Below are 14,828 nucleotides of genomic sequence, written 5' to 3'. Positions count from 1 at the left end.
AGAAGATAATTATCTAGCTTGATCTGGGTATCATTCTTTGATTGTATTAAAAGTTTTGAACTCGAGCCTGTTCCTTTTCCAAGTCCTTCACCCGCACCTTTTTACCAACACATCGACCAGGATGCCATATAGCAAAGAGCATCACAGCCAATGCAATAGGGGCAAACTCAAGACATGCAAAGTAAATCTCGTTCGAGTATAAATGACCTCCAAGTCCTTCGGCCGTTTCTGCGAGACGAAAGATTGTTCGCAGGTAAACCAAGATGGTAGCCACTGAAAAAGCGGCGCAGAATATACTTAGCTTCTTGCCGCGAGCGCTAATCTCCCTCCGAGCACGGAATAAAAAGGTTGCTGTGAGGATAACAAAGACACTGATGGAGAAGACCTGATAGGCCAGACCTCCAAGAAGAATGTTATTGGCAACGGTGGGATCTTCACGGTTCGACTGTCTCACTCCGATGAGGGCAGCACCTGTAACCTGAACAACCGTAGCAATAACATCAGACGTGATAAAGAACCAAAGAATAAACTTTGGCGGCGCAAGAGAGTATCGACGTCCAAGACGAGGGATCAATGCCGAGAGGATGGTGTAAACGCCTGCAGCGAGGAAAACAGGTGCCGTGACGATGAAGAAGTAGTTGAGGATAAAGTACAGAAGATGGTACGGGTCTTTCTTTGCTGAGAGCGAACGAGCAATATACCCAACGATTTCGAAGAGGAGACCAACGGGGAAAGTGATAAAGTACCAACTTCTAAATCGAATGGTCTGGAAGAGATGGATGATCATGAATAGAGCGAACCAAGCTGCTGCGAAGACGGCAAGGGAGAAAGCAGGCGTGTAGCCATAGATGATGATGGGTGTATCCCACTCGCCATTGGGATTTGGGAAGTTGGGGTCAACGTAGCCATTAATAGGTGGCCGATCTGATGTTGTTAGTGCATATAAAATAAATATTTAATACCAAACATACCCCCTGAGCTGCTCATATTGAAGACAGTGACAAGTCAAAGCTAATACTTGATGATCACAAAAGGGTCTAGTATAGTAATACAACATCAACCAAGCATTAGCAAGGCAGGCAGGGTTGGATCTTTAAATCCTTTGCGAGACCCTTAAAGCAAGGAACGCGACTTGGTTCAATTTACCTTGTGTTTAAGCTTGAATAGGTATTCAGTCCATGGGAGAAACCCCTGATGCTAGTGAAAGTCATGAATCATCATTCTTTGCTCGGACTCGCTAAATGGTATGAAATAGGTTGGCTATTGGGTCAATCTTCAAGGGTCTTTGCGAACTACCCAAACGGCTTTTTGATAATCGTTTAAGATTTAACGAAAAACGGTTTCCACGACGAGTTGGTTTCCCAATTCGGAACACTTCAATTTGTTAAATCAGAAGCGTGATTTGTTTTGCTTGCATCTTCACATGAGAATGTCCAACTAACGCTAACTAAACAATCCAGTGCGCTTTGACCGCTGTCAGAATTCCTTGGCATGTCAAGAATTAAGCGACCGTTGCCGAAAAGACGAATCATATTTAGTTTCTAACGACGACAGTGAAGATTTGAAGATGCTTAGCAAGTCTAATAATGGGCTTCAAGACCCTCTATGAACCGAGACCCGAGCTGTATCTTAGGTAGTCTACGTACCATCTATGATCCCTTCACCAAATCAGCGCCTACAACTTCCTCAAAAATACCCTTCCGAATCTTCTGTAACTCTGTCCTCGCTGTCTCCATCTCTTCCTCTTTCCGCTTCAAATCCTTGGACAGGCAATGTCTCCTCTCCTTCGCCTGACCTAGACAATTATTCAAAGCTGCTGTGCATCGCGCTACTTCTTGACGACCACCTGTGATATCAACCTTTCCCCAGACTTCGCCCAGATTGGATGTGACCTCCATGGTGCGCGGGTTAGCCTCGGGAGGTAGCTCGATCACGTCCGGACCGAGCTGCACCAGCTGATCGACGGCTGTTTTGCTCTGCTGAACGAGGTCCCTTCCTTGATTCAGATATCGTATGTGGTTCATGTCTCCTGATTGAAGAGCCTTGTCTATCTGTTGCAGTCCAGCCGTCATGGTTGCTGTCGCTTGCTCAAGAAGATCCACTGCTTTGTGGTCTAGTTCCAGTGCTGTCTTTGTAGTAACATAAGTAGATAATGCAGCGTCGCTTCGTCGTTCCTTTTCGTCCTCTTCCGGGAACTCAGGCGTCGGGCCTGAAAAGATATCGTCGTAAATATCGTCGAGCTGCTTCTGAAGGTCGAGGTAACCCTGCATACTCTGGTCAAGCTCTCTCTTTTTCTCGAGTTCCTGTTCCAGTTTCGCTTTGACACTGGAGTTGTGCTCCGCTGCGTGATGCGCCTGCTGAAGTGTGTTGTGGTAATTCTGTTCTTCCCTCTCAGCTTGACCCGTAAACGAGGTTTCCTTACCGCTAGCCTTGTATAAAAACTTCATGACATGGCCATCGCGGTATTTTTTATGCGACTCAAGGTCAGCCAGGCGTCTGCGATCTAATCCGTCGAGCTCCCGGTTTGAGTCTGCTAACTGCGACTCAAGGTCTGAGACGATCTTTTGCTGTAGGGCAACATCGGAGCGAATATGTTTTGTCTGCTCCAGTAAATTTAATAGCTCTGATGTTTTTGGAAATGCCTTTCGTATTGACTCCTTGATATCCGCCATTGGAAAGCGAGATCCATTTTGATCACAAGAGTCAAATGCAGGCGGCGGTTGATTGTATTCCATAACTGCTGTCATGGTGGAGTAAAGTGAAGTTGAAATTGAATTGGAGTAGATGAATGAGTTGCTCGGCAAGTCTAGACAACCGTACCATGTGAAGCACTACTAAGTCAGATGGTACTTTGAAGAGTCAGATGATGCCCAACTCAAAGGATATATATAACCAACTGAATGTTGAATAGGTAGGTGTAATGATATAGGCAATCACTTGGGATGGTTGCTTCGGTTTGAGAAATACGAAGCAAGTTTTTAAAATACGGAAACAAGTTGTATATAAATGGGAGCAAGTCCTACATACATAAGCAGCGGCGGCTACAGCGCAATCACAAGTATCAGACGATACAAGGTAAAACATGACATGAATCGAACAGTGCAGAAGGATTCCCTATCACATTCACAAGCAGAACAGGCATAACATAAAAAAAAAACTCAATAAAATTGGAGCAACATCGTCACTTTTTCCTATCCAAGGCAAGCAAAGGTTCAAGAGAACCACAAGTGATCGACAACAACTTTCCAAGCTTGTAAGGCTGATGCTTGTTTGGTTGGTAGCGAATGAGTCGAGGAACAAGAGAAAGAGGGTGTGAAGGCGAACCGTTACTTACGTTGAGCTGCCTTCCGTAATTTGCCGGTCCTTTGCCGCGAAAACGGAGCTCACCTTGCCTGTTTGAGGAGCTCCATCTCCGAAAACGATCACTGACTGAATTGAATTGAACCTCGTCATCGCCAATCATTTTGGTTCAAGGGGAAATAAATGGCTTCGTCAAGAGCCCGTTTGCCTCGTGCAGGCAGACTAGGCGCCTTGTTGCAGCCTTCTAAGCCCCAAGGTACCTCGATATGTCCCTTTTGCTCCATCACATCATCTGCCCGCCCAAGGATACGGACCCGTCGCGATGCCCTCGTAAAACGCTTCGCTTCGACCTCTACGGACTCGACGAATGCACGCCATGAGCTACAACAGCACCTCCTCGATATTCAAAAACTCGCACCTTCGCTGGTAAATATTTCAAGACTACAATTGGCACTTCAAGGTCTGCGACAAATACCAGGTCAGGAAGCTGTGAGGGTTGCAATTTTAGGACTGGGACCCGGTTCCGAGGCGGGACAAAGGGCGAAGGATGTGTTGAGAGTTCTCATGACGGATCCGTTGCAGGACGAGCAGGAATGGGAGCGGCAATTAAAGGACCACAATCCGGAGAACCCTCTAATCGTTCGAATCCGGTCTACCGAAGAGCAACAGAGCACCTTGACAGTTACCAAATCGAGTCTTTTCAGTGAAATCAACGTCTCATCCGCCGAATGGAACAGCCTCAATCTGGAGTTACTGTTAATGGAGACCCATCTTCCTGAATTTGCCAGAGATGAGCAAGCGAGAACTGTCGAAGTGGAGGAATCTGTTCTCGTTCCCAAGGTTGGCATTCCCTCAGCCGAGGATCGAGTAACCCCAGTGACCACCCCCGTGCATCGGGCGATCGTGGTAGGCGATGGCTTCAGGGGAGCTGTCAATGCTACAGCAGTACCGGTTACCCAGGGGGAGGAGTCTGTGTTAAAAGTGGTTGACCTTAAAGGCGTTGACCCAAAGCAGGTCGATGTCCCCTTTGAGATGGTTGACGTCTCTGCTGCTGACAAGGGCGTGTCACTTTTCCGCAAGAGCTCCGGTAACGCCATAGAGTATGAGCGACTCTGGTTCAGAAGCAATCTCCCCGCTTTGACAACATGGCTCAAGTCAAGCATCAGCTCTTCCGACGAAACCACAAAACCCGCGGTTCGAGAATTGATATCCTCTCTACTAAACAACGTATTAGCGAGATGCGAGCTTGAGAACCGCCTTGAAATTAGGCACATTTACCAGGAGACTCCTGTTGGCCAGGAGCCTACCTTTTCTCATACTCTGAACCGGGCAGTAGGCGAATGGTCACAAAAAGCACATGCGGAACTACAAGAAGAGCTTGACCTGGCGTTTACAGGCAGAAGATGGCGTAAGCTAGGATGGTGGCAACTGTTCTTGAGAGTGGATGATGTTGCTATGCTCACAAATGAGATGTTGAACCAACGGTTTCTACCCACAACAGAGCGAGAACTCGTCTATCTCACCGGACAGATCGCCCAAGCCGCAAAGGCCGACCAGAGATACCCTCAACCACACTCGTCCAGTGGCGTCAACCCCGACCTGAAGCAACTTGGCTCGGGAGAGTTGGAACCATTCGTGTCAGTTGACACTCGCCCAGCGTTACCCAAATGGCCTGGCCACATCGCTTTCACACGACGATATCTACAAAATGAGACTGTCCCTGCGCTGCAGGCACTAGCTCAAAGACTTGTTGTGCAATCTCTTGGTACTTCAGGTCTCACCACCTCCCTCGGTGCCCTCCTCTACGTTTCTTCCTTCTCCATTTTCGAAGCTGGGGCTGTCGCAGCACTGGGAGTAGTATGGAGTGCCAGCCGTCTGCAGAAAAAATGGGATGCCGCGCGATCATTTTGGGAGGGCGAAGTCCGTGAAGAGGGACGCAAAGCTTTACGAGGCGTCGAAGAGAGTGTTGCAGCTGTTACCAATGTTAAAAAACCACAAGAGCGGGTGGTTGTTGACCACAAGGGCGATGAGATCAACGAGGTTCGAGAACTCGTGGCTAAGGCTCAAGAAGCTCTTGGACGAATGAAATAAAAAGGGGGACATGTACATTAAAAATGAAGTGAAAGCACCTGAGACGATATAATAGATGGTGACGAGATACCAGGCGTGACAGACAGACGCCTCTTTTTTGTAATCTAGTCAATCTGAAAGAACCCACACTCTGCTACGAGGTCATGCATTCCTCGTCGAGCCTCACAATAAATGCAGCATCTCGTCCTCCATGTCTAGACTGGTATCATACCTGAGCCTGATGCATCACTTCCCCCTCTCCTCATGATTCACTTTTACCAAAAAAACGAAGATGATAAACCCCTCGTTTGAAGCTCATGAAAAATCCAAATAAGCCTGAACGCCAAAACACGCATTTGTCTCTCTATTATTCGCCTCTCCTCTTCCCTTTTCTAGGTTTATCGTCCTCCTCGACCGCCTGCGCGCGCTCGGCTGACAGTTGCGCGACCTCTAGCGAGACCAACACCACGGCCACGAACGTTGCGGCTGCGGAACATGGGCGCGTTGCGGAGCATGTCGGGAACGATGAAGAAACGCACGTGGGAGCCGCGGATGTAGACCTGGTCGAGATGGGAGACGCGGCCGTCGCGGGCGGTGACGGTGATATCCTTGAGTTGGACGTTCATGTTGTCCTCAGCTGCACCATATTAGCGAGTATTCCAACAAACGCCATCCTATAGAGAATACGGCGTAGGAAGGGAGAAGAAGCATACCATCGAGGAGTTTGCCGCGGTAGGTCTGACCAGAGGTGATTTCGAGGGTAACAATGTGGCCCTGCATACTAAAGTTAGCTCTCTCCACAAATGGAATAAAAGTTAACAAGGGGCATACAGACCTGTGCCTCGTTCAGGAGCTTGATGGGAATACCGATTGTGGAAGTCATGATTGCGGCTGCGTTGATATCGAATTTGTCGCGTGTACGAGGCCGAGGCTGAGCTGGAGCTTGGAATATACTGAAAATTGGCGAGGCTTTGGTGGTTGACGAACGAATGGGCGGGTTGAGGTGGAGAAGAGTTGATCCGGCCGGTAGTTAAAGACTGAGAGTAGCACTGTGTTAATGTGCGGCTGGGCGGTTCTTCATTGTTTAAAAGTAGAATCTCTAATTATTCCAATCTCTTGCTCCATAAATACAATAAGAGAATCTTCAATGGCACTTTAAGTTCAAAGTTTATTAGTAAAAAAACCACTATTGATTTACTTTCCCGAGACAAATTAGCAGACCAATAATGACTTTATTTGGAGGTGCACAGTGCATTCGTTATCTACAACCTACCTAGGTATTCTAGAGATATCTTGAGCTTCGCTCCATGAAGTTGTATCCTTCAACTCATACGAGTACTATTCCAAACTCCATGAAAATCACGATACCGCCAGTCGTCTGATATGTAAGCTAACCATATCATCATAGAGCATCCAGCCATTTATTAACCTTCGTCTTATTGCTAACCTGCTTTCGTTTATCCACTTCCGTCTTCTTTCCGTGCTTCTTCTCTTTCTGCTTTTTTGATGTCGTTGATGTCCACCTGAGTTGACCGGGACTTGATATAACCACCACTGCTTCTGTCATACCTGCTTCTGTCTGCAAAGCGCCGCTCATCAACATGCTGTCTTCCGGCAACGGCTTGGCAGCAACGGCCTCATCGTTCGTTTGACCCGATGCGACTGGTAAAGGAGCAGGCGGGCCACTTGTTGTTGGTGTTGGTGTTGCGGTAGAGCATGTTGATAGCTCCGGGACTTGACTGGAATAATTCTGGGCTGCGGCCTCATTGGCGGCCTTGGACTCATAGTGAATGTATCCGCCTCGGACATTGGGAACAAACCAGTCCCTACCAGTAGGTCGTATGGATGATATGTCTTCTAATGATATGTATCGAGCTCGATAGTAGTATAGCCCTGAGTTATGCAGGGACCATTGTGACCACCGCGAACCTTTGTATGATGGCTCAATCTGTTTCATGGTGACCTTTGCGTGCTGCATCTGTTACGCAGGTTACTCAGGATAACGGAATGTGAAATTTGTCGGTCTGTTACCAATTTTGAACAGAATCAAGCACACGATCGACCGGATGCGTCCAACAGATATAAGTCAGGGATAACCCTCCAAGCAGAAGCATGTCGCCAACGATCTGGAAACTCAAAGTTCGCATATCGTCCTGTCCCAACATGTTTCCCTGCCCGACAGCCTCACTCTCGTCGTTAGGTGCCGAGAGGAAAACCGCATGCAGCGGAAACACAAAATTCGACCTCTTGTGTCGCTAGGAACCCGTGGGCCGTCGAGGCAAGCTTGGTGTACACCTGATTGGGTGCTGCATGAGCAAATAATTCATGTAGTTGGTCAAAATATCAAAGGCTTATTTGTGGAAGCTATAAGCGTTGGACAGGTGTCACTGCATCTGCCAATTGAAGAGCTGCACTTTGGCTAGAGCTGCGAGGTTCCTGATCTGGTAAAAAGAGCATGGCCTCAGCCAAGGCCGCCTTGTCAGCTGCCTATCGCGTGCGGCGCGGCTTCAAACCACGAATGGAAAACTGAAAGTATGACGGTAGTAATGAAGTTCTTTGGGCACCAGAGGTTTGTGGTTGAGAGAACTGATATCACGATTTAGAAGTAGAAGGGATCACAATGCTGGTTGGATAGAATGTAACCATCCAATTGATCGCCCGAGGCGCAGATTGGCTTGGAGAAATTGATATGTTTGAACTTACAACCCGCTTATCAGCCGGTCACATTATTATTGCGCTTCGACCGTCTCTTCGGCCGGTCCCTCTTTCTGGGTATCTTTCTCCTGCTTCTGCCTCTTCCTTGCCTCAAGCTTCTCCCGTGTCTGCTGTTTGCGAGCCTGCCTGTTGAGGCTTCCAATCACTCCACCCTCTTTCCCGCATGGCCACTTCGCAAAAGCAGCTGCTTCATCCTCCTCCGTCCATTCTCTAGGCAGGACAGCAAATGTGAGGTATGACGTGTGGGTCTTGAGATCGGTCTCGGGTCTGTGATAGAGATTTCCGTTCATCCAAGGCTTGAAATCATCTTCGGTGACCTTTCCGTTGGGCTTGGATGAGTTTGACTTTGGTGTATCGATGTCCATTGCTGAAGAGTCATCTTCAGTATTTGTTGACTTAAAAGCGACCTTGTGAAATTCCTTGGTCTTTTGGTTGATTTCCTTTAGTCTTTGCATAGCTTCTTTCACGTCTGCTGGTGCCTGAATGTTTCCTCTTTCAGCAGGGAGATTCGCGCCCACTCGCTCACGGACAGTGTTGATTCGTCGGGCAGATATTTCGACCATATCGATATCTGTCCAGCCTAGGAGTCGGAGCTCTTCAATGGTCCGGGTAACCTGCTCTATACATGGTGAGAAGGTGCAGATGTGAACGCTCTTCTTAGGATCAAGGGGCGAGACCCAGTTCTCTTCGTCCTTCAGCTTTTCGGGTCTTTGTCGGGACAAATGGTGAAGGGCTTCCCATGGCGCTGGTAGATCGAGGAAGACTGCCGTAGCCAAGGGAGATTTCCCGTCCACGTTGAAACCCTCTCCATAAACATCGCGGTGTGACAGCTTAACAACACCGTCCAGTCTATGCTCGTGGATCTCTTCTTGCATCTTCTGATATCGCGGCTCATGGTATTCGAAACTGAAGACCTTTCCTTTTCGGTCGTTGCCATCCTTGGGGTACCCGTTGTATACAGCTCGCGCAGAAGCGTGCGTAAAACTACCACTACCGGCGCCTGCTTCGATAATGCGAGTACCGGGAACTGCTCGTATCCTCTGTAGGATGTAGCTGTAATCGGGTGTATAAACAACCTGGGTTCGATGGGGGAGACTGCTCGTCCAAAGTTCGGGGGTCGGTCGAAGAATATGAATAAAGCCACTTGCTGCTACGACAGCCTTTTTCGCAGGCTTAGATTTGACACTAGTAACCTCTTCATCAGGGCCAGTCGTTGTTGGTGTGTCGTCGTCAGTCACTTCACGGCGGCGCTTTCGTCCTCTTGAGCCAGTATCAACATTTGATGCGCGGACTTGAGATCCCCAAGGGATATTGAGTAGCGTCGAGTGAGGAAAAGATCCGAATCGTGTGTTGAGGGTCGCGCCTTCGAGGTAGCCATCAACTGCGCCAGTCGACTCCTCGAGGGTAACGGGTTCAAGGTTGTCGCGTGAGAGAAGAACGATCGCCAGGTCACCAGAAGAAGTGGTGGAACCTGGCTCGAGGAAAGGCGACGGTTGAGCCATTGATGCGATTGCACGTCGGGACGTGTCTATTGAGATCGAGTTGGGTTTTTGGAAGAAATAGGATTTTTAGACGAGGCAGGAAAATATTTCCAAAGATACGGCGCGAGGCTGAACGATTAGCGTTTGCCCCACTGAAAACTTAGTGAGGGGCATCCAGCACCACGCTAAAAAGGATCTATTGACAAGGCCATTGGAGGGTTATCGCGGGGACGTTGGGACTGCTCCCCCTGTAGCTTCCCTGTAGCTCAGGCCCTTGCTTGGAAAACTGATTGATGGCGTCTTTCTCTCCCTTTGACTCGACTGTGACTCAAAGCCTCGTTCTTGTAGACATTTGTCTTGTTCCAAGGTCCCCTTCCTTACAGTACCTTGCATATACACCTCCTTTCCTCCCTCTTACGATACCCTTCTTCTCCTTCTTTTTCTCTCACCTTCTCAATCTTCTCCATTCGTCTTTATCTTTGGCGTCTGGATGAATTTCTTGCGACAACGTCTTCCAATTCGATCTAAAATCTCCACTCCATTATTCTCAGCTCGACAACGACCCCTCCATCGACTGTATTCGTATCTAACCAGCTCCAACACGAGCACAATGGAGTCGCTAAAGCTCTACAACTCGCTCAAGCCCGGCGCCCCGGTACCATTTGTCCCTATTGAGAAGGGCAAGGTCTCGTGGTATGCCTGCGGTCCTACTGTATACGACAAGAGTCACTTGGGTCATGCTCGCAACTATGTCTCGACAGACATTATTCGTCGTATCCTGATGCACTACTTTGGCTTCGAGGTCAATTTTGTCATGAACATTACCGATATTGACGACAAGGTATGATAGAGAGCAAGCTAGGCATCATGCGACTTGTCTAAACCTCGACAGATCATCATCAAGGCCCGACGACAACGGTTGCTCGAACTTGAGAAGAATAAGAGCTACTCCAAGGACGAACTCCGAGACCTTGCTCTAGCTGCTTTCCGAGCTTACGCCAAGAGCAACCTGCCTCTTTTGCTCAAGGACGGGGAGGACATTGATGCGACCAACTACGCCCAGCGAAGGGAAGCAGGATACGGACATGTGCTCGCAGGTAGTACCATTTCTGGTGAGGGAAAGCCTGGAGACGACGAGGCCAAGGTCAAGATGCATCTTAGCAACATGACTTCCGCCGCCGAAGCCATTGCCTCGGGTGAGATCTTCCCTGGCACCGATGAGATTCTCCTTCCCTACCTCGATTCCCTTTACAAAGAGACGATCGACACCAGGGATCAGACCATGTTTACAGATCTGACTCAGAGCATGGAGAAGCTATTTATGGACGACATGGATGCGCTGAACGTCCTCCGACCTGATGTCATCACTCGCGTCACCGAGTACGTTCCTCAGATTGCCGATTTTGTCAAGACAATCGTCGATAAGGGATTTGCGTATGAGGCGGAGGGATCCGTGTACTTCGATATCACTGCTTTCGAGAAGGCCGGAAACACTTATGCACGACTGCGCCCTGACAACCGGAACGACAAGTCCCTTCAAGAAGAGGGTGAAGGATCCCTTTCCAAGGGCCTTAGTGGAAAGAAGAACCCCGGTGACTTTGCTCTGTGGAAAAAGTCCAAGGCTGGTGAGCCCTTCTGGCCCAGCCCTTGGGGAGACGGCCGTCCTGGATGGCACATCGAGTATGTTCAAATCGCCCAATCTTGGTTGAGGAATGAGCTAACTGGTATTTAAAGGTGCTCCGTGATGGCAGGGTCCGTTCTGGGACCCAACATGGATATTCATTCCGGTGGTATTGACCTTGCATTCCCTCATCATGACAATGAGCTGGCACAGAGTGAGGCTTATTTCTGTGAGCACGGCAAGGGCGAACACACGTGGGTAAACTACTTCCTTCACATGGGCCACTTGTCTATCTCTGGCTCCAAGATGTCCAAGTCCCTCAAGAATTTCCAAACCATCCAGGATGCGCTTGCTACAACTTACTCGTCGCGAGGCATGCGAATTGTTTTCCTGATGGGTCGATGGAACGATGGCGTTGAAATCTCACCCGACATGAGATTGCAAGCTGACAACTGGGAGTCAACTATCAGCGTAAGTATGACTCATCCTGCATTTGACAATGACTAACATGGGAAAGAACTTCTTTATCAATGTCAAGGCATTACTTGCCGAGGCTGGTATCACATACGGAGTCAAGTCTCTGTCTCTGAGTGCTGATGGCAAAGCAAGCGAGGGGCTTTTGGGTGAGTTGGAGCAAGCCAAGCAGGAGTTCGAGGGTGCCATGACCAACTCATTCGACACACCAAGGGCCATGTCTGTTATCCTCAAGCTGGTAAACACTGCCAATGTTCACTTGAGAGACAACAAGGACGCCGACCTCGCCACTCTTGAGTCGATTGCTCGATGGATCACCAAGATTGTTGGCATCTTTGGTCTCGACTCAAGTGCTTCACCCCCGTATGAGGGTCTCGGTTGGGCAACAACCATCGCTTCTGATGTCGATCCCAAGACGGCTGTGCAGCCCTACGCTGATGCTTTTACCAAGGTCAAGTCGGACGTTTCTGGCTTATCTCTTGAAAGTGGGGAGATCTCTTCATTGGTTGAGCAAAGTCCTACAACCGAGTTTGAGTCAATCGCAGCCGGCGGCTCACGCGACCCCGAGCAATTGGCCATGCCTTACCTTCGTGCCGTGTCCAAAATTCGAGATGAGCTTCGCCGCATCGTTGGCAGCCAAACTCCCGACACTAAGAAGGCTATCCTCGCCTTGACCGACCGCATTCGTGACGATGACCTTACCAACCTGGGAGTGTACCTTGATGACAGACCCGATGGCCAAGCCTCTTTGATCAAGTTCATCCCAGCCGCTGAACTGATTGCTGCTCGTGAGGAAAAGGTTGCTCAGGCTGCCGAGAAGGCGCGAAAGAAGGAAGAGGCTCGTCTTGCACGTGAGAAGGCAGACCAAGAAGCCCGCGAAAAGGCTAAGGTCAGACCGGAAGGTATGTTCAAGGGCGACGAGAGATACAGCGCCTGGGATGAGCAGGGTATGCCTACAAAGATGAAGGACGGAAGTGATGTGCCCAAGAGTCAACTCAAGGGCTTGAAGAAGCAGTGGGACCGACAGAAGAAAGCGCACGATGATCTGAAGGCCAAGGGATTGTTGTAGAGGCGGTGTCCGTTCGGGTAGGTTATCTAAAAAGAGGAATTTGGAGATGAGAACAAAAGCGTTTCGAGAATTGAGCATTGTGTTGGCTACTTGTGCTTGGGAGTCTCTTGTTATCAATTGGGTGACTCGCAAATTTGAATGCCATGACTGTGAAAGATGAAGGACTGTGTATGTTACGATGAGGATGATCAAAAGGACGCAATACGGCTTGTCTATAGTACATTGTATAGAGTGTTCACGACTAAGTTGAATTCTTCACGTTTGGCTAGGTGGAATCTTTGTAGTTGATCAACTTTTGATCAAGTATTAGGATATCATTAGGGAATTCATAGACTAAAGAACAATTCTGTGCCTTTATTTGGCCTCCTTCTTAGCATCCTTCTTGGCCTCGCCAGCAATCTCCTGGGCCTTTTCGGACTTTTTCTCCAACACCTGTCGCAGCTCATCGATGGTCTCCTTGAAGAGCTTCTCGCCCTCCTCCTTGTGCTTGTCAGCAACCTCGCTCAGCTGCTGGAGCTTCTCCATAACCTCTCCACCGTTGGGGATCTCCTTGATGTACTTCTCAATGTCAACCCAGCCGCCGGTGAGCTCATTGCCCTTGGACTTGGTCTTCTCTGTGGCGTCCTTGACGTACTTCTCCAGATCGCCTAAGTCACCAGAGTCGACAGCGGACTTGGCGCGCTTGAAGAGCTCGGCGGCGTTGCCCTGCTTCAGAGCATCGGCGTTCTTCTCGATGAGCTCCTTGACCTTGGGGTTCTTGTCAAGGTAGGGCTTGGCCTCCTCCAGACCCTTCTTCCAGGCCTTGTCGCCGAGCTTCTTGATCTCCTCGACCTTCTCCTCAATGAGCTTGCGAGCCTTGGATATGGTGCTGGCACTAAAGCCACCAGCAAAGATGTCTTTGACCTGCTTCCAGGTCTCGTCAACCTGCTTCTTGGCCTCGGGGCCATACGTGTCGCCGAGCTCCTTCAGCTGGTCAACGTTGCCGCCAAGCTTCTCCTTGACTTGAGGGTGGTTGTCAATAATGTCGCTGATGGCGTCACCGGCGAGGTTAGCGACCTTCTTTCCGAGATCAGCGATGACATCGAAAGCCTTGGAAGCAGTTTCCATGCTGAGGCCGGACTTGGACAAGTCCTGGAATTGCTTGTAGGCATCCTTGACAAGCTTGTCAGCCTCGTCCTTGTTGTTCTCGCGGACCTTCTCCCAGTCCTGGAAAGCAGCATCGACGTAGGCCCGGCCACCAGGAACCCAGCCGACGTATGAGTAGGCGTACTCCTTGATGTAGTTGACGGCCTGGTCGGCATCGGGTGTCTTTTCTTGGAGCTTCTTGGCGGCGGCATCATACTTCTTTTGAGCCTCGAGGGCGACCTTGTTCACACTTGAAACAGCGCGTCCAGCAGGTGTGTAAGAGTAGATACCGAAGAAGAGAGCTGAGCCGACGAAACCACCAGCAATACCGGATGCGAGATGCACGCTGCTCGATGATGATGATGAGGTGGAGGATGTGGACTGGAAGCGAACTTGGCGACGAGGAGCGCGAGCTGCTCGTGCGGCACGAGGCACGCTTGATCGGATGAGAGGACGAGCAGGAAGCATTTTGTCGGATTGTGTGAGTGTGAATTAGATTAGATGGTTGAGGAGAGTAGAGGAGAGAAGATGATTATTATAGGGAGGGGAAAAGAAATACTCGGGAGCAAAGTAAATAATGTTTGCGGTTAGCTAATAAAATACCTTAGGAATGACGTATTTACACGGTCACGTATCATCACGATGGAAACAAAATGACAGTAGCTAATAGTAGAGCTCAATGGAAGCTCAGCTCTGGAACAAAGCTCCGGAATGTGACGTCAATGACGCTCATATGCGCACACTGCGGGGGGAGACATTCCAGAATTGGCTTTTCCCTTGAATTGTCCAACCACCGTCTTTTATTCTTAAAAAGTCAACGCTAGCAAAATCGAGATGAGATCAAATCCTTGTTGTAGTTCCTTTGAAGATCAGGGGAGAGCTTTCAACGTTTTGACGGGTTTAGCCGTCCCCATGTTATGTCACTATTAATTGACAATACCAAGTTCAATCCCGTTGTCTTGGTTCTAGACCT

At 49.2% G+C, this 14,828-nt stretch overlaps 8 protein-coding genes across 8 annotated transcripts; 2 read left to right on the top strand and 6 right to left on the bottom strand.

The window, feature by feature from the left end:
- Positions 1-46: 46 nt before the first annotated feature.
- FSST1_011610 (RTA1 domain-containing protein) lies at positions 47-987 on the bottom strand (the record flags this gene model as incomplete). The annotated part of the gene is made up of 2 exons (XM_083234758.1): positions 47-924; positions 972-987. The coding sequence occupies 2 exons, from the start codon at positions 985-987 to the stop codon at positions 47-49; spliced, it is 894 nt and encodes a 297-aa protein (XP_083081306.1).
- Positions 988-1,649: 662 nt separating this feature from the next.
- Positions 1,650-2,747, bottom strand: FSST1_011609 (uncharacterized protein; the record flags this gene model as incomplete). The annotated part of the gene is made up of 1 exon (XM_083234757.1): positions 1,650-2,747. One exon carries the CDS (start codon positions 2,745-2,747, stop codon positions 1,650-1,652), a length of 1,098 nt encoding a protein of 365 aa, XP_083081305.1.
- A 736-nt stretch (positions 2,748-3,483) lies between these two features.
- On the top strand, positions 3,484-5,391 carry FSST1_011608 (uncharacterized protein; the record flags this gene model as incomplete). Its single annotated transcript, XM_083234756.1, has 1 exon — positions 3,484-5,391. One exon carries the CDS (start codon positions 3,484-3,486, stop codon positions 5,389-5,391), a length of 1,908 nt encoding a protein of 635 aa, XP_083081304.1.
- A 377-nt stretch (positions 5,392-5,768) lies between these two features.
- FSST1_011607 (uncharacterized protein) lies at positions 5,769-6,253 on the bottom strand (the record flags this gene model as incomplete). The annotated part of the gene is made up of 3 exons (XM_083234755.1): positions 5,769-6,007; positions 6,084-6,144; positions 6,206-6,253. The coding sequence occupies 3 exons, from the start codon at positions 6,251-6,253 to the stop codon at positions 5,769-5,771; spliced, it is 348 nt and encodes a 115-aa protein (XP_083081303.1).
- Positions 6,254-6,772: 519 nt separating this feature from the next.
- Positions 6,773-7,327, bottom strand: FSST1_011606 (uncharacterized protein; the record flags this gene model as incomplete). Its single annotated transcript, XM_083234754.1, has 1 exon — positions 6,773-7,327. One exon carries the CDS (start codon positions 7,325-7,327, stop codon positions 6,773-6,775), a length of 555 nt encoding a protein of 184 aa, XP_083081302.1.
- A 772-nt stretch (positions 7,328-8,099) lies between these two features.
- On the bottom strand, positions 8,100-9,587 carry FSST1_011605 (tRNA 1-methyladenosine methyltransferase subunit GCD14; the record flags this gene model as incomplete). Its single annotated transcript, XM_083234753.1, has 1 exon — positions 8,100-9,587. One exon carries the CDS (start codon positions 9,585-9,587, stop codon positions 8,100-8,102), a length of 1,488 nt encoding a protein of 495 aa, XP_083081301.1.
- A 589-nt stretch (positions 9,588-10,176) lies between these two features.
- Positions 10,177-12,730, top strand: FSST1_011604 (cysteine--tRNA ligase; the record flags this gene model as incomplete). The annotated part of the gene is made up of 4 exons (XM_083234752.1): positions 10,177-10,407; positions 10,459-11,246; positions 11,301-11,658; positions 11,705-12,730. 4 exons carry the CDS (start codon positions 10,177-10,179, stop codon positions 12,728-12,730), a joined length of 2,403 nt encoding a protein of 800 aa, XP_083081300.1.
- Positions 12,731-13,084: 354 nt separating this feature from the next.
- Positions 13,085-14,323, bottom strand: FSST1_011603 (uncharacterized protein; the record flags this gene model as incomplete). Its single annotated transcript, XM_083234750.1, has 1 exon — positions 13,085-14,323. One exon carries the CDS (start codon positions 14,321-14,323, stop codon positions 13,085-13,087), a length of 1,239 nt encoding a protein of 412 aa, XP_083081299.1.
- Between the last annotated feature and the right edge of the window lie 505 nt (positions 14,324-14,828).

This window comes from Fusarium sambucinum, chromosome III, assembly GCF_050947815.1.
Source record: "Fusarium sambucinum isolate potato_lamoka chromosome III, whole genome shotgun sequence".
Lineage (NCBI taxonomy): Eukaryota > Fungi > Ascomycota > Sordariomycetes > Hypocreales > Nectriaceae > Fusarium > Fusarium sambucinum.
Note: the sequence above shows the minus strand (reverse complement) of the source record. Positions and strands in the feature narration are given on the sequence as shown.